Raw genomic sequence first — 25,156 nt, forward strand, 5'->3', positions numbered from 1 at the left:
GAGTTTGCACATTCTTCCCATGTCTACGTGGGTTTCCTCTGGGTGCTCCCAGAGTCCAAAGATGTGCAAATTAGGTTGATTGACCATGCTAAGTTGTGCCTTAGTGTCCCAAGATGTATGGGTTAGGGGAATCAGCAGGGTAAATATGTGGGGTTAGAGAGATAGGGCCTGGGTAAGATGCTCTTTCAGAGTCAGTGTAGAGTATTGTGCACAGTTTTGGTCCTCTTATTTGGGGACAGACGTAGTGGCATTGGAGGCAGTTCAAAAGAGGTTCACTAGATTGATTCCAGAGATGAGGGGTTTGTCGTATGAAGAGAGATTGAACAGTTTAGGCCTGTACTCTCTGGAATTGAGAAGAATGAGGGGAGATCAAATTGAGGTATGTAAGATGATAAAAGGTATGAATAAAGTAGACATGGAGCGGATGCTTCCTCTTGTGGGGCATTCTAGGATGAGAGGTCATAATCTTAGGATGAGTAACAAATTCAAAGCAGAGTTGAGGAGAAACTACTTCTCCCAAAGGGTTGTGAATCTGTGGAATTCGCTACCCCAATGTGAGGTGGATGCTGGGACAGTGAGTAAATATGAGGAGGAGTTAGACAGATTATTAATTGGTAATGGGTTGAAGGGTTATGGGGAGTAGGCAGGAAAATGGAGATGAGGAGCATATCAACCATGACCGAATGGCGGAGTGGACTCGATGGGCCGAATGGCCTTCTTCTGCACTGTAGGGATTCTATGATGTAGTTCTTTCTTTTAGCTCAAAGTAGACCGTGGAACGAATCATGTCCTAAGGCTTATCTATAGTCCCCAATGTCCTTGGTTGTGCAAACAAATAGTGAGCAGGCATCAGCACCAGCTTATTGAAGAGAACGGCGACCTAAACAGTTTGAGGAGAAAGCAAATTGTTCAAATGCCAAGAATACGTCTGTCATCAGTGTCCAGCCTAAGCATTGATTAGCCGGTGATGGGTTTAGTTGTTAAAACTAATAAGCAACTTCTTAAACGCAAGTCATAGAGGGTTGAAAGAGATTGCTTTTCTGCTGAGTCACAAGTGATTTCAAGGGCATTTATGTAATAGACCAAAGATTTTAAATCTGAAACTTATTAAAGTGGATAAAACATAAATGCCATCTGTAAGCCTGTCTGTGCGTCACCTTTTCAGATATGAGTCAGGCCTAACCCTGAACAGTTCCCCCCTCTTAAAGCAATCTGATTTCATTTATCAAAATAATGCCATTAAATAAAAGCTTTGACTCGGTACGACAAAATACCCACGTATGTTGTGGCTCAACAATTCAGTGTACAATATTGTTACAGTTTACAGGATTAGTAAAATCCAAGAACCATCTTCAATAATTTTTCAGCACAGTATAAAAGCTGCTGATAGCAATATATTTGGAAATTGTGTTTTAACAGGGGCATGAATCTATTGTGATAGGAATGCAGGGGGCTTAGATCTTTTAGGGATTTTGTAAAGGCAGTGGGAGGGCTTAGAAACACACAAAATAGGAGGGGGCCATTCAGCCCTTCAAACCTGCTCTGCCATTCATTATCATGGACGATCGTCCAACTCAATAGCCTTCCCCCAATATCCTTTTGGTCCCCTTCACCTCAAGTGCAATATTTAACTTCTTAGTTACAAAGCCAATGCACAGAGTGGGCCAGACAGACCTGAATCCATCTCCTTGCTTGCTCTAAAAGCTAAATTCAAATTGAATCCAACTCATGGTCCCCACAAGAGAGACATGCAAGATCCACGCTGACCCAAAAAGACATTGCACCTGGTTTTGGGCTTGATCTTTGTCAAAAGACAGTGAACCACCCTCATGATCATGGTTTCACCCCAGAGACCATAAGACATAGGAGCAGAATTAGGCCATTCGGCCCATCAAGTCAGCTCTACCATTCAATCATGGCTGATATTTTTTTCATCCCCATTCTCCTGCCTTTTCCCCATAACCCCCGATCCCCTTATTAATCAAGAACCTATCTATCTCTGTCTTAAAGACACTCAATGACCTGGCCTCCACAGCCTTCTGCAGCAAAGAGTTCCACAGGTTCACCATTCTCTGGCTGAAGAAATTTCTCCTCATCTCTGTTTTAAAGGATCGTTCCTTTAGCCTGAGGTTGTGCCCTCTGGTTTTAGTTTTTCCTACTAGTGGAAACATCCTCTCCACGTCCACTCTATCCAGACCTCGCAGTATCCTGTAAGTTTCAATAAGATTCCCCCTCATCCTCCTAAATTCCAATGAATACAGACCCAAAGTCAACCGTTCCTCATATGACAAACTCTTCATTCCAGGGATCATTCTTGTGAACCGCCTCTGGACCCTTTCCAAGGCCCGCGCATCCATGGGGCTCAAAACTGCTCATCACTCAAGAGTACAGTGAAGCAATGGTGTACATACTCCCTTTTTGCATCTGAACTATGTCCAAAAATGGGAAAGTCAGAACTAGATGATGGGTTTCATTTATTGGGACCTCCAAACTGATGATCTAAAACTGAGACTATTTTCCCACAGCCGGCTGCTCCTTTCAGCATGCTGGTCCACATTCTCACAAATGATTCTTCATCAAAATAAAACAAAAGAGAAACAATAATAGCAACAACAATAAAACAATATGAACGCACAGTGCAACAAGACCAGGTATCAGCCCTGATTTAAAATGGACAGATTCCAAAATGAGTAGCACACACAAAGGGATGGGAAGGCCCAATTGATCTGAATGGTAATTTAGCAGGTCAGAATTAAGGCTCGAGGGAATGGATCCCAGCAACATGTTGAGGGCAGGGGGTATAGGGAAAGAAGGGTAATATCTGGCTGCAACTGACAGGGTAACCTGGGGCAAGGCAGGCCTAGGATTTCCTCCTGCGATAAAGCAGAGTCTGACTTGTATGAAAAGGGTTTATTTTGATTTGATTTATTATTGTCACATGTATTAGTATACAGTGAAAAGCATTGCTTCTTGTGCGCTATACAAAGCATACCGTTCATAGAGAAGGAAAGGAGAGTGTGCAGAATGCAGTGTTAGTTATAGCTAGGGTGTAGAGAAAGATTGATTTAAAGCAAGGTAGGTACATTCAAAAGTCTGACGGCAGCAGAGAAGAAGCTGTTCTTGAGTCGGTCGGTACGTGATCTCACACTTTTGTATCTTTCTCCCGACGGAAGAAGGTGGAAGAGAGAATGTCGGTGGGGTCGTTAATTATGCTGGCTGCTTTTCTGAGGCAGCGCAAAGTATAGACAGTGTCAATGGATGGGAGGCTGGTTTGTGTGCTGGACTGGGCTTCGGTCACGACCCTTCGTAGTTTCTTGCGGTCTTGGACAGAGCGGGAGCCATGCCAAGCTGTGATACAACCAGAAAGAATGCTTTCTATGGTGCATCTGTTAAGATTGGTGAGAGTCACAGCAGACATGCCAGATTTCCTTAGGCTTCTGAGAAAGTAGAGGTGTTGGTGGGCTTTCTTAACTATAGTGTCAGCATGGAGGGACCAGGACAGGTTGATGGTGATCTAGACACCTAAAAACCTGAAGCTGTCGACCATTTCTACTTCGCCCCCATTGATGTAAACAGCAGCATGTCCCCCACTACGCTTCCTGAAGTCAATGATTATCTCCTGTTTTGTTTTGTTCGAACTCAGCACTAACCTCAACACAGGTTTGGCCTGACGGTGTAAACTTCACAGCTGCCGCCCCTTCCACTACCCCAACCCAGAACTCAAATTAAAAGTGCAGATTAAATTCAGAGTTAATTGTCTTAGTTTTGATAATAACTATCTCATCCTCTTTATAACACCCCCCCCCCCACCCCCGCATCGCCAGCTGAACTTTTCAATTAAGTAATTTCAACTATAGCTCCATCCTCTCATTTCCCTGGATTACCAAGCGCACATGCAAGACAGGTCAACTTTTGGAGGACAGTTCACTGACTAGACGGCAACACAAACTTGAATTTTTAAAAATGCAGTCTTGTTTACCAGCTGTCTTTTGCTGAGCATTTTAAAATAAATCTCACAGGCTGAAAGCCTGTATATTCAATTAATCAGAGACTGTGGCATTGTGGGGGTGTTGCTGAATTAAAGCTCTGGGGAGATGGGTTCAAATCCCACCACGGCAGCCAGCGAAATTTAAATTCAATTCAAATCTGGAATATAAAGCTGGTCTCAGTAATGGTGACCGTGAAACTTTCTTTGTTGCAAAAAACCATCTGGTTCACAAATTTCCTTTAGGGGAGGAAATCTGCTGTCCTTATCTGGTCTGGCCTACACGTGGCTCCTGTCAGCATTGACTCACTGCAATGTGGTTGACTTTTAACTGTCCTCTGAACTGGCCTAGTAAGCAACTCAGTTCAAGGGCAATTAGGGATGGACAACAAATGCCGGCCTTTCCAGTGATGCCCACATTCCATGACAGAACTTCTTTTTTTGAAATTGCTAATTGGTCCAAAACAGAAATCCACTGAACAGGGATTGGTGAAGGTCCAGTATTATGAGGAATTATATACAATGCTACCCGCCATCAAAAAGACCGTACAATCATTTCATTAAATATGATTTGATTTGGGTTAATATCATTAATTTTGTTCAGGTTAAGAAATGTATTTGTGTCATGTTTCTTGTGCAGGATTTGTTTTAGCAGTTTTATTATCGGTGTTGCTTTGTCTGTACCCGACAGCCCATGTTGTTACTGCAACAGCATAATTGATCTTAATTGCTAAAATGTTTATTTTAATCTGGACTAGTGTAGAATTGTTTCACTGTTTTTCCTTGGAGCTTTTCAGTGTGGGGTTTGATTAGGTTGATTGACAAGCAAGCTCATGTGACTGGGTGGGGCTAGGTTCACAGAGAGAAACCCAGTTCAGTTGCTGTTTGGAATCGGAGGAGAAAAGAAATAGCTTTGCCTGTCTCTTTCTCTCTCTGGATTTGGAGACTAGGATCTGCCATAAAAAGGTCTCTCTCTCTGAAGTTGTGCTGCTTGAAGGTAGATCTTTCTCTGGAGGCTGCTGTATGGAAGTCAGAAATCAGGTATCTTTCTGTATCTGTCCAGAGGCATTAATAGACATGAAATCTAGTATCCACGTGAGCATTTCTGTTTTTGGTGCTAACTGGTTCTGAAGAAAGATGTATGTCTATGGGGATATTGCTTAAAGTGGAACTAGAGATAGCTAACTGTTAAGAATTATATTGGTAGAATTTATAAATTTAATTGCTAAAAAGACATAAGAACTAGGAGCAGGAGTAGGCCATCTGGCCCCTCGAGCCTGCTCAGTCTTTCAATAAGATCATGGCTGATCTTTTTGTGGACTCAGCTCCACTTACCCGCCCGCTCACCATACCCCTTAATTCCTTTACTGTCCAAAAATTTATCTATCCTTGCCTTAAAAACATTCAATGAGGTAGGCTCAACTGCTTCACTGGGCAGGGAATTCCACAGATTCACAACCCTTTGTGTGAAGAAGTTCCTCCTCAACTCAGTCCTAAATCTGCTTCCCCTTATTTTGAGGTCATGCCCCCTAGTTCTAGTTTCACCCGCCAGTGGAAACAACTTCCCTGCTTCTATCTTATCTATTCCCTTCATAATCTTATATGTTTCTATAAGATCTCCCCTCATTCTTCTGAATTCCAATGAGTATACCCCCAGTCTACTCAGTCTCTCCTCATAAGCCAATCCTCTCAACTCCAGAATCAACCTAGTGAATCTCCTCTGCATCCCCTCCAGTGCCAGTATATCCTTTCTCAAATAAAGAGACCAAAACTGTATACAGTACTCCAGGTGTAGCCTCACCAGCACCTTATACAGCTGCGACATAATCTCGCTGTTTTTAAACTTCATCCCTCTAGCAATGAAGGACAAAATTCCATTTGCCTTCTTAATTATCTGCTGCACCTGCAAATCAACTCCTTGAGATTCCTGCACAAGGACACCCAGGGTCCTCTGCACAGCAGCATGCTGCAACCACCATTTAAATAATCGCCCATTTTGTTGTTATTCCTACCAAATTGGATGACCTCACATTTACCAACATTGTACTCCATATGCTAGACCCTTGCCCACTCACTTAGACTATCTATACCTCTTTGCAGACTTTGTGTCCTCTGCACACTTTGCTCTGCCACTCATCTTAGTGTCATCTGCGAATTTTGACTCACTACACTTGGTCCCCAACTCCAAATCATCTATGTAAATCGTAAATAATTGCAGTCCCAACACTGACCCCTGAGGCACACCACTAATCACTGATCGCCAACCAGAAAAACACCCATTTACCCCCACTCTTTACTTTCTGTTAGTTAACTAATCCTCTATCCATGTTAATACATTACCCGTAACACCGTGCACCTTCATCTTATGTAGCAGTCTTTGGTGCGGCACCTTGTCAAATACCTTCTGGAAATCCAGATACACCACATCCACAGGTTCCCCATTGTCCACTGCACATGTAATGTTCTCAAAGAATTCTCAAAGAATTCCAGCAAATTAGTCAAACATGACCTGCCCTTCATGAACCCATGCTGTGTCTTACCAATGGGACAATTTACATCCAGACGTCTCGCTATTTCTTCCTTGGTAATAGATTCAAGCATTTTCCCTACTACAGAAGTTAAGCTAACCGGCCTATAGTTACCCACCTTTTGTCTACCTCCTTTTTTAAACAGTGGCGTCGCGTTTGCTGTTTTCCAATCTGCGGGAACCACCCCAGAGTCCAGCGAATTTTGGTAAATTACCACTAGTGCATTTTCTATTTCTCCCGCCATCTCTTTTAGTACCCTGGGATGCATTCCATCAGGACCAGGAGACTTGTCTACTTTTAGCCCCATTAACTTGCCCAACACTACCTCTTTCGTGATAATGATAGTTTCTATGTCCTCACCTGCCATAACCTTCCTGTCATCAATTTTTGGCATGCTATTTGTGTCTTCCACTGTGAAGACCGACACAAAATACTTGTTCAATGCCTCAGCTATTTTCTCATTTCCAGTTATTACATCCCCTTCTCATCCTCTAAAGGACCAATGTTTACTTTAGCCACTCTTTTTCGTTTTATATGTTTGTAGAAACTTTTGCAATCTGTTTTTATATTCTGAGCTAGTTTACTCTCATAATCCATCTTACTTTTCTTTATAGCTAAAAGTTATGCAAATTGTTTTTGTTGTATTCTGTGTTGTTTTGTTTGTTTTAATAAAAGCTACCTAGTGAGTGAATAGAATCACACTTGGAGCAAAACACCTTATGCTCGCACTAATACCAAAATCAAATAAAGTTGGGGTCTAAGCTAACTTCATAATATACCATGGATTTTCTAATCTAGTCCCTAACAAGGTACAATGGGGTATTTCTCAGTGTTTCCTCACCTCTCCAGTTCCACAGCTATTTAAGCATCTCTATCAGCAAATCCGATCACGATGAGTTATAACAGATGATAAAAGTAAAGCAATCAAAAACTTTGCCCTCCACTTCCTTTAACAAACAAACCAGCTAATGGGGAAGTGGCAAAGATCCGAGTCCAAAGGACTATTCGTTCTGTGATTACTGCAGCATGACCTGCATATCAAAAGAATCTATCAATAAACTGTTACAACTATAGCGCTGTAAATCCATTGGACACAAAAGGTTTTGTCACAGAACTATTCCTAAAAATGTAACAAGGCCAAAAGTAGAGAAGTACAAACCCCCAGAAAGCCGAAAGCACAAAAAAAAAGCTCTGATATGAGAAATCAAGTGGTTGCCCAACTTTATATTTCAAGTGGTAAGTACACAAAATAATTTGGGAGACTAGCAAGTCTGAAGGGAAAATCCAAACAGCGATGGTACATTAGGGGCTCATTTCCAGATGGAACCAGACTCATTCTTCCCTGGATAATTTTGAATTTTTATATCAACAATTATGAAATCTAGTTCAGTTCAAGAATATTCAGATTTTAAAAATGAGAACCCAAAAGCAAGGAAAAATCAAGTGACATTTGGATTTTCAACAATCACGGATCTAAAATTACCGCTTTAGTGGTTTCTCTATATCACACTCTGAGGGTTCGGGATAGACCATTTAGGATGGAGATGAGGAGACATTTCTTCACCCAAAGAGTGGTGAGCCTATGGAACTCTACCACAGGAAGTAGTTGATGCCAAAACATTGAATGTATTCAAGAGGCGGCTGGATATAGCACTTGGGGCGAATGGGATCAAAGGTTATGGGGAGAAAGCAGGATTAGGCTATTCAGCTGGACAATCAGCCATGATCGTGATGAATGGCGGAGCAGGCTCGAAGGGCCAAATGTTCTCCTCCTGCTCCTATCTTCTATGTTTCTATCTAGACCAAGCATCCAGTTCACAATGACCATGCATCCAAAGCAACTTCCTCTTTCAGAGCACCATTATGCTCGCTACGCTTCTCAATTCACACAAGGCTCTATATAAGCAGACATTAACTTTGTCACTTGGGGTGCTGATGATGACTCCCATGACATATAATTAAGTCATCTTTCACTGATCCTTTAAAAGCCAGTGTTTTTTTGGGGGGGGGGGGGGAGGCGGTGACCTAGTAGTATTATCGCTAGACCATTAATCCAGCAACTCAGCTAATATTCTAGGGACCTGGGTTTGAATCCCGCCACGGCAGATGGTGGAATTTGAATTCAATAAAAAAAAAATCTGGAATTAGGAATCTACTGATGACTATGAAATCATTGTTGATTGTCGGAAAACCCCATCTGGTTTCACTAGTGTCCTCTAGGGAAGGAAATCTGACGTCCTTACCCGGTCTGGCCAACATGTGACTCGAGATACATCAGTGTGTTTGACTCTCAACTGCCCTCCAAGGGCAACTAGGGATGGGCAATAAATGCTGGCCAACTAGCGACATCCATGTCCCACGACTCCAGTACTTACAAGCAGCTCCAAGATTGGAAATTGACTTTTCACACAATTGGAACACAAGTCTCATGTCTCTGAATTAGTGCAGCATTTCCACTGCTCTACCATAAAAACGGGATTTTTTTTTTACCTTTCTCTTGTGACAACTTCTCTTCCTGCCTTTGATGATGTGGCTTATAAGGTGCAGCTCCACCACCCAAAGCATCAGCAACAAAGCCATCGAGAAAAGATAACGAAGCATCAACCTAAGTGAGCAAAACAAGCTGGCGTATGAAATTACACAGTCACACTTTTCTAGCTGAGATCTTTTTCTGCATGTAGAATTGAACGTTAGTCACATTTTACAACCTGAAGCTCAACAGAACGTCTTTTCAATTTCCCCTTCTCACAAAGCAGGTTCTTCAATCATGTAAGACCTGACAATCCACCACATCCAATTTCTGACAGGAATGGCCAGATAATCACTAGAAACAGGAACCCTCACTGATTCCACCAACCCCCCCACCTTTTCCAAACCCACAGGTGGAATTCAAATCTGGAATATAAAGCTGGTCTCAGTAATAGTGACCGTGAAATTATCATTGATTGTTACAAAAGTGTAATGACTACAATCAGGCCATTGAGGTTGGCCTATTGGAGCATGAGCTCCCTGATTAAGGATCCAATTGGTGGGCCAATCAGAAAGTCTTTGCCTTGTACTTAACCGGGTGTGTCAGTTCCTCTGACACCCCCAGAGATAGGCTGCTGACCGCTAGCACTGTGTACAGCTGTTAGAGTTTGTAACTAAAGGGACTTTGGTGGAGGGACTTCGGCCTCCGTAGACCACTTATTACAAAAAGCCATCTAGTTTGCTTATGCCGTTCAGGGAAGGACATCTGCTGTCCTCATCTGGTCTGGCCTACATGTGACCCCTGTCAGCATTAAGAGTCCAGACCCACCGTAATGTGGTTAACTTGCAACTGCCCTCTAAATTGGCCTAGCAAGCAACTCAGTCTGTCAATAATCCCTACAGTGCAGAAGGAGGCCATTCGGCCCATTGAGTCTACATCGACCACAATCACACCCAGGCCCTATTCCCGTGACCCCACATATTTACCCTGCTAATCCCCCTGACACTAAGGGACAATTTACCCTGGCCAATCCACCTAACCTGCACATCTTTGGACTGTGGGAGGAAACTGGAGCACCCGGAGGAAACCCACGCAGATACGAGGAGAACATGCAAACTCCACACAGACAGTGACCCAAACCGGGAATCGGGTCCCTGGCGCTGAGAGACCGCAGTGCTAACCACCGTGCCATCCCTAACCATATTATTTTAATCAAAAAAAAATCACCATTAAGGGCTTACCACTATATCATCGCAACTTTTATCCAGAGGTAAAACTGTGTTCATTATCTCTCTGTTCTCAACGAGCTGCTTCAACTCAAAAGAGCATTGTCTCAAACAAGAATCCATTGAATTGCCACAGGTTTGCATGACTTCAGGCAATACTTCGACATTCAGTGTCAGACGAAAGAGTTTGGTAATTGCATTCAAGATCCAGGCTTTTGTTTCTAAGCTCACTGAGCTCTTCACGAGTAAACAATGTAGGCTCCGTATGACGTCTTCTACTTTGGCTTCTGTTTTGAGGTAGGAATATTCTCCCAGCACCTGAGACACATGTCACACAAAAATATTACAATGACTTTAGGCCACATGTTTAAGTTTATTTATTAGTGTCACAAGTAGTCTTACATTAACACTGCAACCAACTCAAGAACAGTTAATTCCCTGCTGCCAGACTTTTGAATGAACCTACCTCATATTAAGTTGATCTTTCTCTACACCCAAGCTATCTAGGACTGTAACACTACATTCTGCACCCTGTCCTTTCCTTCTCTAGGTATGGTTATGCTTTGTCTGTACAGCACACAAGAAACAATACTTTTCACTGTATTCTAATGTGACAATAACAAATCAAATAATTACTGTGAGAATCCCCTAGTCGCCACTTTCTGGCGCCTGTTTGGGTACACTGAGGGAGAATTTAGCACGGCCAATGCACCTAACCAGCACGTCTTTCAGACTGAAGGGGGAAACCGGAGTACCTGGAGGAAACCCACACAGACACAGGGAGAATGTGCAGACTCTGCACAGACAGTGACCCAAGGCCGGGATCGAACCCGGGTCCCTGGTACTGTGAGGCAGCAGTGCTAACCACTGTGCCACCCAAAGTGAAATGAATTTTCATGATTTCTCAAAAACAACAGTGCTTTTATTTTTTAAGACTTACAAAAAATTGTCACAGGTTTCTTGTCAGGTTTATAGTCATAAAACCTCAGCTACTGTGTCTTCGCATAATTTTATATGTCTCCATACAATGCTGTATTACCAATGTCCCTTACAGATGACATGAAATGACATAGGCAGGATATCCAGAATCTGTGGAATTCACTATTCCAAAGTGCGGTGGATGCTGGGACAGAGAGTAAATTTGAGGAGTTAAGACAGATTTTTAATTGGTAATGGGTTGAAGGGTTATGGGGAGAAGGTAGGAAAATGGGGATGAGGAGCATATCAGCCACGATCGAATGGTGAAATGGACTCAATGGGCCGAATGGCCTAATTCTGTTCCTATATCTTATGAATTTATGTGACTGTTGTTCAAAAAAGGCAGAGACATTACAACAGGATCAGTGTAAATAAAATGCAAGCTCTCATAATAATCCAGGAAGCTCATGCTAGTAGATTAACTGTAAAATCTAGACAGAGTCCACTAGTCCATGTTGAGTTATTTAATCTCAGGCAGAGTTGCGGCATGTGGGTTACAACGGTGTCATTTCCTGAGTTAGGTAGGGGCAAAATAATAGAACTGTCCTGCTCCAGTGTGGTATCCAACCAACTCACCTGGAAAAGTTATGGTCAAAAAGCCAGTATAAATATTACAGCCCACATGGCTAGGTATCCAATGAGTTTGGAAGTCTTGTTCCAATTATACAGGGCCTTGGTGAGGCCATACCTGGAATAGTGTGTGTAGTTTTGGTCTCCTAATCTGAGGAAGCACGTTCTTGCAATAGAGGAGTGCAGAGAAGGTTTACCGGACTGATTCCTGGGATAGCAGGACTGATGCACAAGGAAAGATTGAGTCAGTTAGGATTGCACTCACTGGAGTTTAGAGGAATGAGAGGTAAATCTCAGAAACGTTTAAAATTCTAACAGGGCTAGACAGAGTAGATGCAGTGAGGATGTCCCCAATGGAGGTGTCCAGAACCAGGAGTCACAGTCTGAGGATACAGGGTAGACTGTTTAGAACAGAGATGAAAAGAAATGTCTTCATCGAGAGAATGGTCAGCCTATGGAAATCACTGCCACAGAAAGTAGTTGAGGCCAAAACATTGTATACTTTTAAGAAGCAGTTAAATGGAGCACTTGAGTCGAAGGGGATCAAAGGACATGGGGGAGGAAGGCAGGATCAGGCTATTGAGTTGGATGGTCAGCCATGGTCATAATGAATGATGGAGCAGACTCAAAGAGCCACATGGCCTCCTTCTGCTCCTATTTTTTACGTCACCCTAACAAGTAGTCAACCCCTTCAAGTAGGGGAAAACTGGTGAAAAAGTATAAATAAGTGGGCATAAAAGCTTTAGATTGATCAGTGCTGCGCTCGAGTTTACAAAAGTTTTAAGCAAACATAGGGTTATCTCTGTGCACAAATTGCCAATGAAGAAATAATATAATTTAAATGGCATAAATCCAGGGCAGATGGTGGGTTTATTGGCAATGTCATTGGACTCATAATCCAGAGAACCAGGCTAATGCTCTGAGGACATGGGTTCAAATCCCACTGTGATAGCTGGTGGAATCTTAATCCAATTAGCAAACCTGGAATAGAAAGCTAGATTCAGTAATGGTGACAAACTATCACTGATTATCATAAAAACCCAGCTGATTCATTACTGTCCTTCAGGGAAGGAAATACCTTTAAGAAAGGAAATAGACCATCCTTACTTGGTCTGGCCTACATGCGACTCTAAACCCACAGCAATGTGATCGAATCTTAACTGCAATCTAAAATGGACAATTAGGGATGAGCAACAAATGCCGGTCTTGCCAGCGATGCCTGCATCACATGAAAGTCCAAAGATGTGCAGGTTAGGTGGATTGGCCATGCTAAATTGCCCCTTAGTGTCAGGGGGACTAGCTAGGGTAATTGCATGGGGGTTATGGGGATAGGGCCTGGATGGGATTGTGGTCGGTACAGGCTCGATGGGCCGAATGGCCTCCTTCTGCTCTGTAGGATTCTATGATTCTATGAAAGAATAAAGGGGGAAAAAGAACACATCCAGTTCATAAACACCTTTCCTGGCAGCCAGCAGAATGCCTGCCTTGCGAACAATGGGCGTCGGTCTCTGGGCAACTTGTCGCTTAGATTCAAGTGGGATTCAAGATGGAACTGTCAATTTTCAGTCAGTCTGCCATCAGTCCATGCAGGATCGCAATTGTTTCACTGTCATCGGTAGCTATTTCTAATCAATTCAGTTTCCCTGATACATATTTCAGCATGTGATTGATAGCACAATACGTGGCCCGCAGGATCCCCACGCTACCGATCTGCTCGCTTACTCAATTCATTCTAGCTGCAACCTTACCCAGCTCATAACCTGCAGGAATCTCTGCGGATATTGAATATTACTCTTTTCCAAAAGGGCAAGATACGAATTCACTGCATAAAGCCTCAGCTGTTCGTCTTCCACTTCATCATCAAATCCTAGAGAGGTTAAAAAATATGTATTTTAAATATTAGAACATGAGTTGTAAACACTTGCAATGAAACCTTTGGAAAAATCAACATCATTATAATCAACCGTAAATGGCATGTATTACAGACTACACCCACATGTGCACCCACAGTTACAAATCAAAGTAGATAAACACATTTATTTTTTTTAAAATGGGTTTGTTAGTGTAATGAAATGACTAGTCTGGGGTTTGTGTTAGAAATGAAAAGAAAACTGCAGTTGGTAAGAATTTAAAAGCTTTTCCCACTGCCATGTAAAATGCATGACATAAAAAGAGTAATTAGTGAACGGAAATTACTTTGCTATGGGTTAGAACTGTCTCAGACTTATCGATAATTATTACATTTATACAGCATCCTGCTGTTTAATTACCTTCAGCCAGCAGCCTCAGGAAGTTGTTTGGAATATCTGATGGTATCATATCTCCACCAACTGAGAACACGGCATTCATCGTTTGTATAAACCACTCATTGTTGGGAGCATATGTTTGTGGGTTGTCAAGGACAGAAACCAAACCCAAAACACAAACTATTTCAGCAACATATTTTTTTAAAAAATAGATGTGCAGGTTAGGTGGAGGGCAGCACGGTGGCACAGTGGTTAGCACTGCTGCCTCACAGCACCAGGGACCCGTGTTCGATTCCCGGCTTGGGTCACTGTCCGCACGTTCTCCCCGTTTCTGTGCGGGTTTCCTCCCACGGTCCGAAAGATGTGCTGATTAGGTGCATTGGCCAGGCTAAACTTCTCCCTCAAGTGTACCTGAACAAGCGCCTCTGAGTGTGGGGACTATGAGATTTTCACAGTAACTTCATTGTAGCGTTAGTGCAAGCCTGCTTGTGACACTAATAAATAAACTTAAAAGCTTGACTGGCCATGGCGGCACAATGATTGGCCTCACAGCGCCAGGGACCCGGGTTCGATTACCAGCTTGGGTCACTGTCTATGTGGAGTCTGTACGTTCTCCCCACGTTGCTTGGCTTCCACCCACAGTCTGAAAGACGTACTGGTTGGGTGAATTGGTCATGCTAAATTCTCCCTCAGTGTACCCGAACAGGCGCCGGAGTGTGGCAACTAGGGTGACTTCATTGCAGTGTTAATGTAAGCCTACATGTGACTAATAAATAAACTTTACATTGCCCATTAGCGCCCAAAGATGTGTAGGTTAGGTGGATTAGCCATGGTAAGTGTGCTATGGGGGGGGGGGGGGGGAGGGAAATGCTCTTTTGGAGAGTCAATGGCCTCCCTCTGCACTCTAGGGATTCTAAGGATAAAAAGGGACAGTGTATTTCAGTATAAAGGTGTACTGAATAATGTATCAAAAAAGGGCACTGTTTGAGTTTGCAAGCTTTTTAAAATGTTCATCTGAAATTAGCATTTTTATATTATACAGGTATTTATATCATCTCCCCTTTTGCTACTTTTAACACCAAAGAATGTAGATTAAGCTGGTGTCCCCACTTCGTTCTCACAGCTGCCTTTTTGCTAAGATTAGCTAATGAAATAAGTGTTGCTCTGCATTCTTATGCCTGGCACACGCATGGATATAATTAACAATCCCAAACTAGATGCTTTAATTAATGTAACTGTTACAATGCACTTTAACTTCAGGGAAACCTGGACAAGAACGCAACTGCAGCACAATTTATTGAAATCTAACACTTCCATTTACTCTATGGAACACATTTTTAGAAAGCTGAGATCTATAACGCTCCGAACTTCTGCCCGTAATGCAAACCGAGAAAGGAGGTGCGAATTTTGACTTTCTCAGCTGCATGATACAACCATCAGGGAGTGTAAAATAATTCTTAAAGATGTAACGATCAAGTCAAGTCATTCTGGACAAACAAAAATAGGACTGATTACTTTTTTTATTTAAAGGAAAATAGATTTAAATTTTATAAATATTATCTCTAGTGTCCTAATTTCCCCTCCATTCAGTGCCTTCTATCATAAAGCACCCGAGGAAGCCACCTTGTTTATAATGAGTGATACAGAAATGTAAACCAATAATGCAAATGCAACTATAATCACAAGGTGAAATCTCACTTTGCCAAAACTTATGCGGGTGAGTAGATAACACCCGCCACACACCCCACCTTAAAAAAACAACAAACAAGGCATTCAATGTGCCACCTTCAACTCCCTTAAATATAGCCAAGTGACTCCCTCATGCTCAGAACCTGGTGAATCATAGGAGTGAATCATAGGACGTATTTTACACAGAGGGTGGTGGGGGCCTGGAATGTGCTGCCGGCGGACACACTGGGAACGTTTAAGGCTTATCTAGATAGCCACATGAATGAAGTGGGAATGGAGGGATACAAAAGAATGGTCGAGTTTGGACCAGGGAGCGGCACGGGCTTGGAGGGCCGAAGGGCCTGTTCCTGTGCTGCATTGTTCTTTGAGTTTACCATCTGCAAAATAAATGCCACAGGTACACAGTTTTCTATTTTAATTTACCATGGTATAAAAATTTAGTTTTTTTTATTCATTCGTGGGACATGGGAGTTGCTGGCTGGCCAGCATTTATTGCCCATCACTAGATGCCCGAGGGCACTTGAGAGTCAACCATATTGCTGTGGCTCTGGAGTCACATGTAAGCAGACCGGGCAAGGACGGCAGATTTCCTTCTCTAAAGGACATTAGTGAACTGGGATGGGTTTTTCTTTTCAACAATCGACAATGGTTTCGTGGTCATCAGTAGAGTCCAGATATTTTTTATTGAATTCAAATTCCACCATCTGCCGTGGCGAGATTTGAACTCGGGTCCCCAGAACATTAGCTGAGTTTCTGGTTTGATAGTCTAGAGATAATACCCATAGGTCATTGACACCCCCCCCCCCCCCCCCCACATTTCAAACACGCCCAACAGAAATCAGAATTACAAACACCGTCTTCAAATCAATGCCAAAAGGTTTTATAACTCCGTATTTTCAAATCTCAGCAAACCCTCTCTAATTATGAAACAGAAGAAAAATAGCACTGCCCATTAGTTCACGTAACACCTACAAATCGTAACTGATTTGCTGTGTTGAAAGGATATTTTTCAGCAAGTTCTGCTACTTTGCCAACTAAACTGATGGTAATGTATTCATCCTTGCTTTGTCTCAGATAGTCCAGCATTTTTTGGACGATAACAGCAACATTCTGGGCATTAGTGATTCGGTAGAGCAGTTCTAGTGTCTGTGGAAAGAGTACAACTCAGATGACGTTAAAAACAGCAAGATACTATGAATGAAATCAGGAGCCTTTCAATCAAGTTGAACAATCAGATTAGCAAGGATTAATTGCCCAAGGCATTTTCCACTCCTCAATCCATTTTCTACCTTGATTTATGGCCTATGGTGACTCTTTACTTAAGTGAACTTGGATAAAGCTCAAAAAGAACATTTAAGATTACACCCTGGTGAATAATGTGCTCAATAAGCCTTCACATCAGTGCTTTGAAACATTTGCCTTAATATTCAAACAACCTAGGTCAAAACAACTCTTACCTCTCGCTTTATAATCGGGTCAGAGTGATCCAGGCACTCAATTATTGTCATTTGGTGCTGAAGGACTAGATTCAAATCTTGCTGGATTACATACGAGAGGGCTTTTAACCCTGGAACATGAAAATGCAATGGCTCACTTTTCAAAATGCAAGCAAAATGTAAAATAAAAATACAAGCAATCGCTTCACAGAATATCCTTACCCAAGTATTTCAGGTTGATTTTGGGTGATAAGATAAATTTTCCATTACACTTTGCTGCCATTTCCAACAGATCTGCTTTTGGGTGAATGGTATACACTGTCTGAATACACTCAAACAAAATTGCTGAAAAACAATAAAGCAGAAGTTGGTGAAAATAAGGAGGTTACAGTCTCAAATTCCAACAAAATGAGTGATAAAGGAATCCAAATGAACAACTGAAATAAAGTTGACGTGTTTGCAAATTGTGCAATTAACTTGCCACACAAAGTGTTGACAAAAATACTATAGGAGAAAGAAAATTTGTAGCAATCATCGGGACTAATGCTGGAAAGTAATATTTATGAATTCATATAACATCTTACTCTACACGGAATAATTTGCAGCGCATCATGTGAACATATGATGTGCCCCATCAAGAAATACTGATGTGGAGATACCGGCGTTGGACTGGGGTGGGCACAGCAAGTCTCACAACACCTGGTTAAAAGTCCAACAGGTTTATTTTGATTTATTGTCACACATATTAACATAGTGAAAAGTATTGTTTCTTGCGAGCTATACAGACAAAACATACCGTTTATAGAGAAGGAAACGAGATAGTGCGGAATGTAGTGTAACAGTCATAGCTAGGGTGTAGAGAAAGATCAACTTAATGCAAGGTAAGTCCATTCAAAAGTCTGACAGTAGCAGGGAAGAAGCTGTTCTTGAGTCGGTTGGTACGTGTCCTCAGACTTTTGTATCTTTTTCCCGAAGGAAGAAAGTGGAAGAGAGAATGTTCGGGGTACGTGGGGTCCTTAATTATGCTGGCTGCTTTGCTGAGGCAGTGAAAAGTGTAGACAGAGTCAATGGATGGGTGGCTGGTTTGCGTGATAGATTGAGCTACATTCACGACCTTTTGTAGTTTCTTGTGGTCTTGGGTAGAGCAGGAACCATACCAAGCTGTGAGACAACCAGAAAGAATGCTTTCTATGGTGCATCTGTAAACGTTGCTGAGAGTCATAGCTGACATGTCAAATTTCCTTAATCTTCTGAGAAAGTAGAGGCGTTGGTGGGCTTTCTTAACTATAGAGTCGGCATGGAGGGGGACCAGGACAGATTGTTGGTGATTTGGACACCTAAAAACTTGAAGCTCCCGACCCTTTCTACTTGGCCCCTATTGATGAAGACAGGGGCATGTTCTTCTTAACGCTTCCTGAAGTCGATGACAATCTCCTTCGTTTTGTTGACATTGAGGGAGAGATTATTGTTGCCGCACCAGTTCCTTCATCGGGTGAGTCACCTGATGAAGGAGCAGCGCTCCGAAAGCTCGTGATTCCAAATAACCCTGTTGGGACTTTAACCTGGTGTTGTGAGAAATACCGAAACATACATTTTGAACAATGCATTTAAAGTGTGGTATATCTGACGGACTATGAATTGCCCATTGGCTTACTATAGAATAAATGGCTGATAACACTTCATTTTCTGCCACATTCCAAGTCATAAAATTGGTGATGCAACACTTGGCGGGGTGGGCGGTAATGAAGTCTTTCTCGCGGTCAGTCAAATGCTACATCTGTTACGGAGGAGGTGTAAAGCGCTTGCAGGTCAGGTACAACACCATGTCTTGTAATCACAAATAGCAGTCTATCCCAAATCCACTAATCTTAATCTCTTGAACTGCTCCAATGATTGCAATAATTACCCCCAACCATTACTGTAGGCTCTTCAAATATAGCATCCAGTGCCAGTATATAGATCGTAATTGACCTGCACCTGTAAGCAATTTAACTCAGTAATCCAATCTAGCTTTGAAAACCGAAACAGCTTGCATTCATTACTGATCAAAATTCAAGTTAAGATTACTGACTGAGCTACTTCACACGTTTTTCAAAAACTGTAAAACAGCGGAGGACTTATTTACCAAGATTTCAACAGAGAATGCAGCCAAGTTTCCAGTCATGACACTTCACGTACAATATACAGAAAATTCAGATGACTACATGTTTGATGATCAACACTAACTACCAGGAAGAAAATATGAACTGCCAACTAATGGGCTTTTAATTTAAAAATCATCATGGTCCACATTCAAATCGATTGGGCCACAGCAAAATAGCACCTCCACCTTCATGGGCAGAAAAGGCACAATTATCCCAAGAGTACCATAGAAACCCTACAGTGCAGAAAGATACCATTCGGCCCATCAAGTCTGCACCGACAACAATCCCACCCAGGCCCAATCCCCGTATCCCTACATATTTACCTGCTAATCCCTCTAACCCTCATATTTACCCACTAATCTACGCATCCCGGGACACTAAGGGGCAATTTTAGCATGGCCAATCAACCTAACCCGCACATCTTTGGACTGTGGGAGGAAACCGGAGCACCCAGAGGAAACCCACGCAGACACGGGGAGAATGTGCAAACTCCGCACAGACAGTGACCCGAGCTGGGAATCGAACCCAGGTCCCTGGAGCTGTGAAGCAGCAGTGCTAACCACTATGTTACCGTGTCACCTGTGGCAGTAAACGGACTGGGTGAGGCATTGCCCATGAAGAATGCGCCAGGAAGCAACGTGATTCCCCCAGGTTTATGGTTAAATTGTAAAAAAGCAGTTGGACTCCAATTGGTTGAGGCGTTGCCATGGGGAATGCATCAGGGAACAGTTGCTTCCCTCCCCCTCCACCCCCATGCTTTTGTTCAGTGTCAGGTTGCCAACCAATCAAAACTCTTTTTCTCATGAAGTATAAATTGTTGCTCCCTTTGAAATTTGGTATTCTTGAGTTTGTCCTGATGAGTGAAAGATGAAAAGTTTCGACATCATGTCCCGTTTTTCAGAAATACTCAAGTTCAGTGCTACCAAACGACTATATGCTATTCCTTCTTTTGAGAATCCACTCCTTGGTACAATCAAATAAAGCAAGCTGCATTTTCAGGTAGTTACTTACCGTAAGTTATATTGTGATTGATTTCAGCTCTTCGCAAAGACTCGTCCAGAACATCATACATTAGTTCGCTTGTTCTGCCCCAAAAGAATGTCATATTTCAGAGAGATTTGGACAGGTAAATACATGAGACAGACAGAAAAATAGAAACAAAGAAAGAAATTTGCAATTGTGTTGCACCTGTCACAAGCACTTTATAGTTCAAAGTACTTTTGAAATGTGATCACATTTAGACAAACTTGCTGTCCAATTTGCACACAAAGTTCCACAACAACAATGAGGCCATTTATGCACCTTCGATGATGTTAGTTGAGGGATAAATATTGATCACACATCTAAAAAAACTCCTCTGCTCATCTTCAAATAGAGCCATGGAATCTTTTACATAAACCTGAGGGGTCAGATGGGGCCTCAGTTTAATATTTCATCCAAAAGATGGCACCGCCAACAATGCAGCACGCCCCTAGTATTGCAATGAAGTGTCAATCTAGATTGCGTGCTCATGTCACTGCAGAGGGGCTCGAATGCATGGCTCAAAGCTGAGAGGGCTATCAATGAACCGAGGCTGACAGCTAAGAATGCAATTCCTAATACGCACAGTCTTTTTCGCAGGAAAGGGGAATTGAAAACTAAAGGGCATAGGTTTAAGGTGAGAGGGTAAAGATTCAAAAGGGGCAACTTCTTCACGCAGAGGGTGTAGAATCTTACAGCACAGGAGGCGGCCATTCGGCTCATCAAGTCTGCACTGACAACAATCCCACTCTGCCCGATCCCCATAACCCCATGCATTTACCCTAGCTAGTCCCCCTAACACTAAGGGGCAATTTAGCATGGCCAATCCACCTAACCCGCACTTCTTTGGATTGTGGGAGGAAACCAGAGCACCCGGAGGAAACCCACACGGACACAAGGATGTGCAAACTCCACACAGGCAGTGACCCAAGCTGGGAATTGAAGCCAGGTCCCTGGCACTGTGAGGCAGCAGTGCTAACCACTGTGCCACTGTGCGTATACAGAATGAGCTGCCAAAGTGGTCGATGCAGGTACAATAGCAACATTTAAAAAGCATTTTGATAAGTACATGGATGGGGAAGGATTAGAGGGACATGGGCCAAATGCGGGCAATTGGGACTAGCTGGGAGGGCAACATGGTTGGACTGGACCAGTTGGGCCAAAGGACTCATTTCTGGGCTGTATTGCTCTATGACTAATAGCAAAGGTTGTAGTAAAGAAACCAATATGAATTGCTCTGCAGGCAGTTTGTCCCTTTAATTAGCTTCCCTCCTGAAAATGTTGCCTTTCGTTGGGGTACACAAGTGTGGGTCTTTCCCCAGTACCTCATCCTGATGACCAAAGGTCTCACTCAAGCTTAGAGAGTAAAAGCTGGTGGATTGTCTGGAACGAAAGATCGGAATTTCTTATCTGTATAGTTTTCGTGGTGCATATCAGTTTTAAACTGTGAGGTGAAAACAAATCTCTAATTTACTTGCCTAAGGGTGATAATTTATAGTGGCCAAATTAATGGATCAGATGAAAGTAAATTTATTGTTTCTGAACTACATCAAGCCAGTATTTCATAAGAATATTTTCTTAATTTGTAATGGGATTTGTAATTTTTTTTCAAAAAAAAATGCGTCCCTAGATAGACTCCAACCAGCCAGTTTAAAACCTCCAGCTGAATCTGGCCACCGACAGAAATTTTGTTAAATGTTGGCTCCTAGTTTTACACTAAAGGATCACAAATATTTAAAATGCAGAGGGACCCGGATAATTGATCAAATTATAACTCAATCAGTAACGTAGCTGTATTCTACATTTAACTTTAAAAAGTTTAAAAACTTAAAAGTTTATTTATTAGTCACAAGTAGTCTTACATTAACACTGCAATGACGTTACTGTGAAAATCCCCTAGTCGCCACGCTCTGGCCCCTGTTCAGGTACACTGAGGGAGAAGTTGGCATGGCCAATGCACTTAACCAGCATGTCTTTCGGGCTGTGGGAGGAAACCGGAGCACCCGGAAGAAACCCACGCAGACACAGGAAGAACGTGCAAACTCCACACAGACAGTGACCCGAGTCGGGAATCGAACCCAGGGCCCTGGCGCTGTGAGGATCAGTGCTAATCACTGTGCCACCATGCCGCTCCTTATTGCAACTGAGAGGTTGTAGGCTTTGACAAAATCGAAACATCTCTATAACCATACTGGCCGGCAGACAATTCAAGAAAACTTTAAATTGAATGCATCAGAAATAACTTTGAAGTACAACAGATGATGCATAGAAATTAAAGTGCCTTAGTGAAGAAAGAACTGGCAATTACATAATGCTTATCACCACCTCAGGACATGTCATTGTTTCAACATAATATATAATTCCCTTAATGCTGCTTCCCTTCTGAAATTACTTGCCTCATAATTTCCATAAGCCAAGGCTGACACCTCAAATTTAACCCACAATAAAAAAATTAAATTGTGGGAAAAGGGTAGCATAAATAGTGAACAAAAATGTCTATTTTGAATTATCTCTGTCTGCATCCCGAAATCCTCACGCACTTCCTGTGAACTTTTCCATTACGGGTTCCGATGTTGACATTTATAATGGGAAGTGCAAACATATACTTGTCACGCCTCTCGTCAATGCAATTACGACCAGACAGGAAAGAGGTACCATACCTACTCATGTGAAAACTGACCCCATCACTTTTGTTCTCATTTGTAATTTTATTTTTTATGTACCTCGTGTTAAAGTTGACGCTAATTTTTAAAATTGCGGAATCAACATATAATCTGGAAAATGTTAATGATCGATTCCATCGTAAATATATCGGAACATAGGAATTAGGAGCAGCAGTAGGCAAATTCAGCCCTTCAAGCCTGCAATCAGATCATGGTTGATAAATGCTAATGAAAACGAAGACCGGTAAATAAATGCTTAAAACATTTAATATGTTTACGTTATTTATTCAAGTTAGTGATCAGATTATGAACAATAATTATGAATTTGGTGTTGTTGATCTTTCCTTCATTCCATTGTGATGGTCTTTTCTGGATTTCATCTGAGCCCAAATCAAACATACATGTCAACCCATCAACTATACCCAAATAAAAGTCGCCCCTTTTACTTACGACCTAAAAATGTGGATCTCAAAAGTACAACTTTTACACAAGTGTGTTTTATATAGGCTTGGGTCACTGTCTGTGTGGAGTCTGCATGTTCCCCCCGTGTCTGCGTGGGTTTTCTCCAGTTTCCTTCCACAGTCTGAAAGATATGTTGGTTCGGTGCACTGGCCATGCTAAATTCTCCCTCCGTGTACCCAAACAGGCGTCGGAGTGTGGAGACCAGAGGATTTTCACAGTAAGTTCATTTCAGAGTTAATGAAAGTCTACTTGTGACACTAATAAATAAACTTTAAAACTTTAAAAAGTATATTTACAGCGTGCCAAGTTTACAGAGGCAGTTGCCATTATAAATATGGATACAGGAACTTATAAACTGAAATAAGTACAGGAATAAAGGCAGAATGTACAACATTGACAAATTTACATCTGAACATAATAGCCAAATAACTTCTGGTCGCTACTCAATTTCAGCCAATGGTTACATAATGTTTGGACTTCCCATATGCAACATTATGGAAAACTATCTTAAAGTTAAATCCTCGCATTGGTAGCTGTAATGGCCCAGTACATTGAAATCAATGATTAATTCTCTAATCATGCTGCTGGTTTACTTGTTCCAGAGGTGGTGCTATAACGTTCTTCTGCCTGTAAGAAGCATACCGTTTTCCGCAGCAAACACTGCGCAATGCCAACATGAGATTTCCCAGTAACATTTTCACTACCAAGCGTGGCAATATTAAACTTGAAAAAGGAAAACTAGGTGAAGAACAACTTACATCTGATCATCCTTTCCGAGTAACCGCAAAATCCTCAGCAGCTGAATCTGTAACCAAGGTGCTGGTACACTATGGTAGTTGAAATCCACTGCAAGTTTTCCTCCAACTACTTGCTTGAGAATTGTTACAAAGCTCCTGGTTAAATCTTTATAGCCACCTGGATTTTCCTAAAATTGAAGAATTAAACTAGTAAGTTTCATTCCTTTAAAGCTTAAAAACAAACACAGCTGTCTCCTAAAGTTTGCTTGTTCATCACTCGACCCTGCTACCCAAACATGCACTGATCATGGTAGCTTTATGCCATTCAAAACAAAAGCTGTTGGTTTGAATTCTAGCAGATGCTGAATTAGCCTCACTAACGGGGTTGTTACAGTTATTCGTAGGACCTGCATGCTACGAGATACAGGAGGGCTTCAACAAGGTGTCCAGAACACCAACAACCTACCCTGGTCCCTCCACACTGATGCTATAGTTAAGAAAGTCCACCAACACCTCTACTTTGAGGCTAAGGAAATTCGACATGTCTGCCACAACTCTCACCAACTTTTACAGATGAACTATAGAAAGCATTTTCTGGTTGTATCACAGCTTGGTATGGCTCCTGCTCTGTCCAAGACTGCAAGAAACTACAAAGGGTTGTGAACGAATCCCAGCCCATCACACAAACCAGCCTCCAATCCATTGACTCTATCTACACTTCCCGCTGCCTGGGAAAAGCAGCCAGCATAATCAAGGACCCCACGCACCCTGGACATTCTCTCTTCCACCTTCTTTCGTCAAGAAAAAGATACAAAGGTCTGAGGTCATGTACCAACCGACTCAAGAACAACTTCTTCCCTGCTGCCATCAGACTTCTGAATGGATATACCTCATATTAAGTTGATCTTTCTCTACACCCTAGCTACAACTGTAACACTGGATTTTCACAGCAACTTCATTGCAGTGTTAATGCAAGCCGACTTGTGACACTAATAAATAAAC

The 25,156-nt window shown here is 42.2% G+C and overlaps 1 protein-coding gene across 1 annotated transcript in view; it reads right to left on the reverse strand.

Annotated features, from left to right (window-relative positions):
• The window catches only part of ap4e1 (adaptor related protein complex 4 subunit epsilon 1), a 72,302-nt gene that overhangs the window by 23,494 nt on the left and 23,652 nt on the right, over nucleotides 1-25,156 (reverse strand). The window contains exons 7-15 of the mRNA XM_078241352.1: nucleotides 24,176-24,342; nucleotides 20,284-20,357; nucleotides 17,351-17,473; nucleotides 17,150-17,259; nucleotides 16,699-16,838; nucleotides 14,028-14,140; nucleotides 13,506-13,624; nucleotides 10,225-10,527; nucleotides 9,004-9,118 (exon numbers count right to left, since the gene is read on the reverse strand). Coding sequence (XP_078097478.1) covers nucleotides 9,004-9,118; nucleotides 10,225-10,527; nucleotides 13,506-13,624; nucleotides 14,028-14,140; nucleotides 16,699-16,838; nucleotides 17,150-17,259; nucleotides 17,351-17,473; nucleotides 20,284-20,357; nucleotides 24,176-24,342 — 1,264 coding nt within the window. The remainder of the gene's footprint in view (nucleotides 1-9,003; nucleotides 9,119-10,224; nucleotides 10,528-13,505; nucleotides 13,625-14,027; nucleotides 14,141-16,698; nucleotides 16,839-17,149; nucleotides 17,260-17,350; nucleotides 17,474-20,283; nucleotides 20,358-24,175; nucleotides 24,343-25,156) is intronic.

The sequence above is a fragment of the Mustelus asterias genome, chromosome 24 (assembly GCF_964213995.1).
Source record: "Mustelus asterias chromosome 24, sMusAst1.hap1.1, whole genome shotgun sequence".
Lineage (NCBI taxonomy): Eukaryota > Metazoa > Chordata > Chondrichthyes > Carcharhiniformes > Triakidae > Mustelus > Mustelus asterias.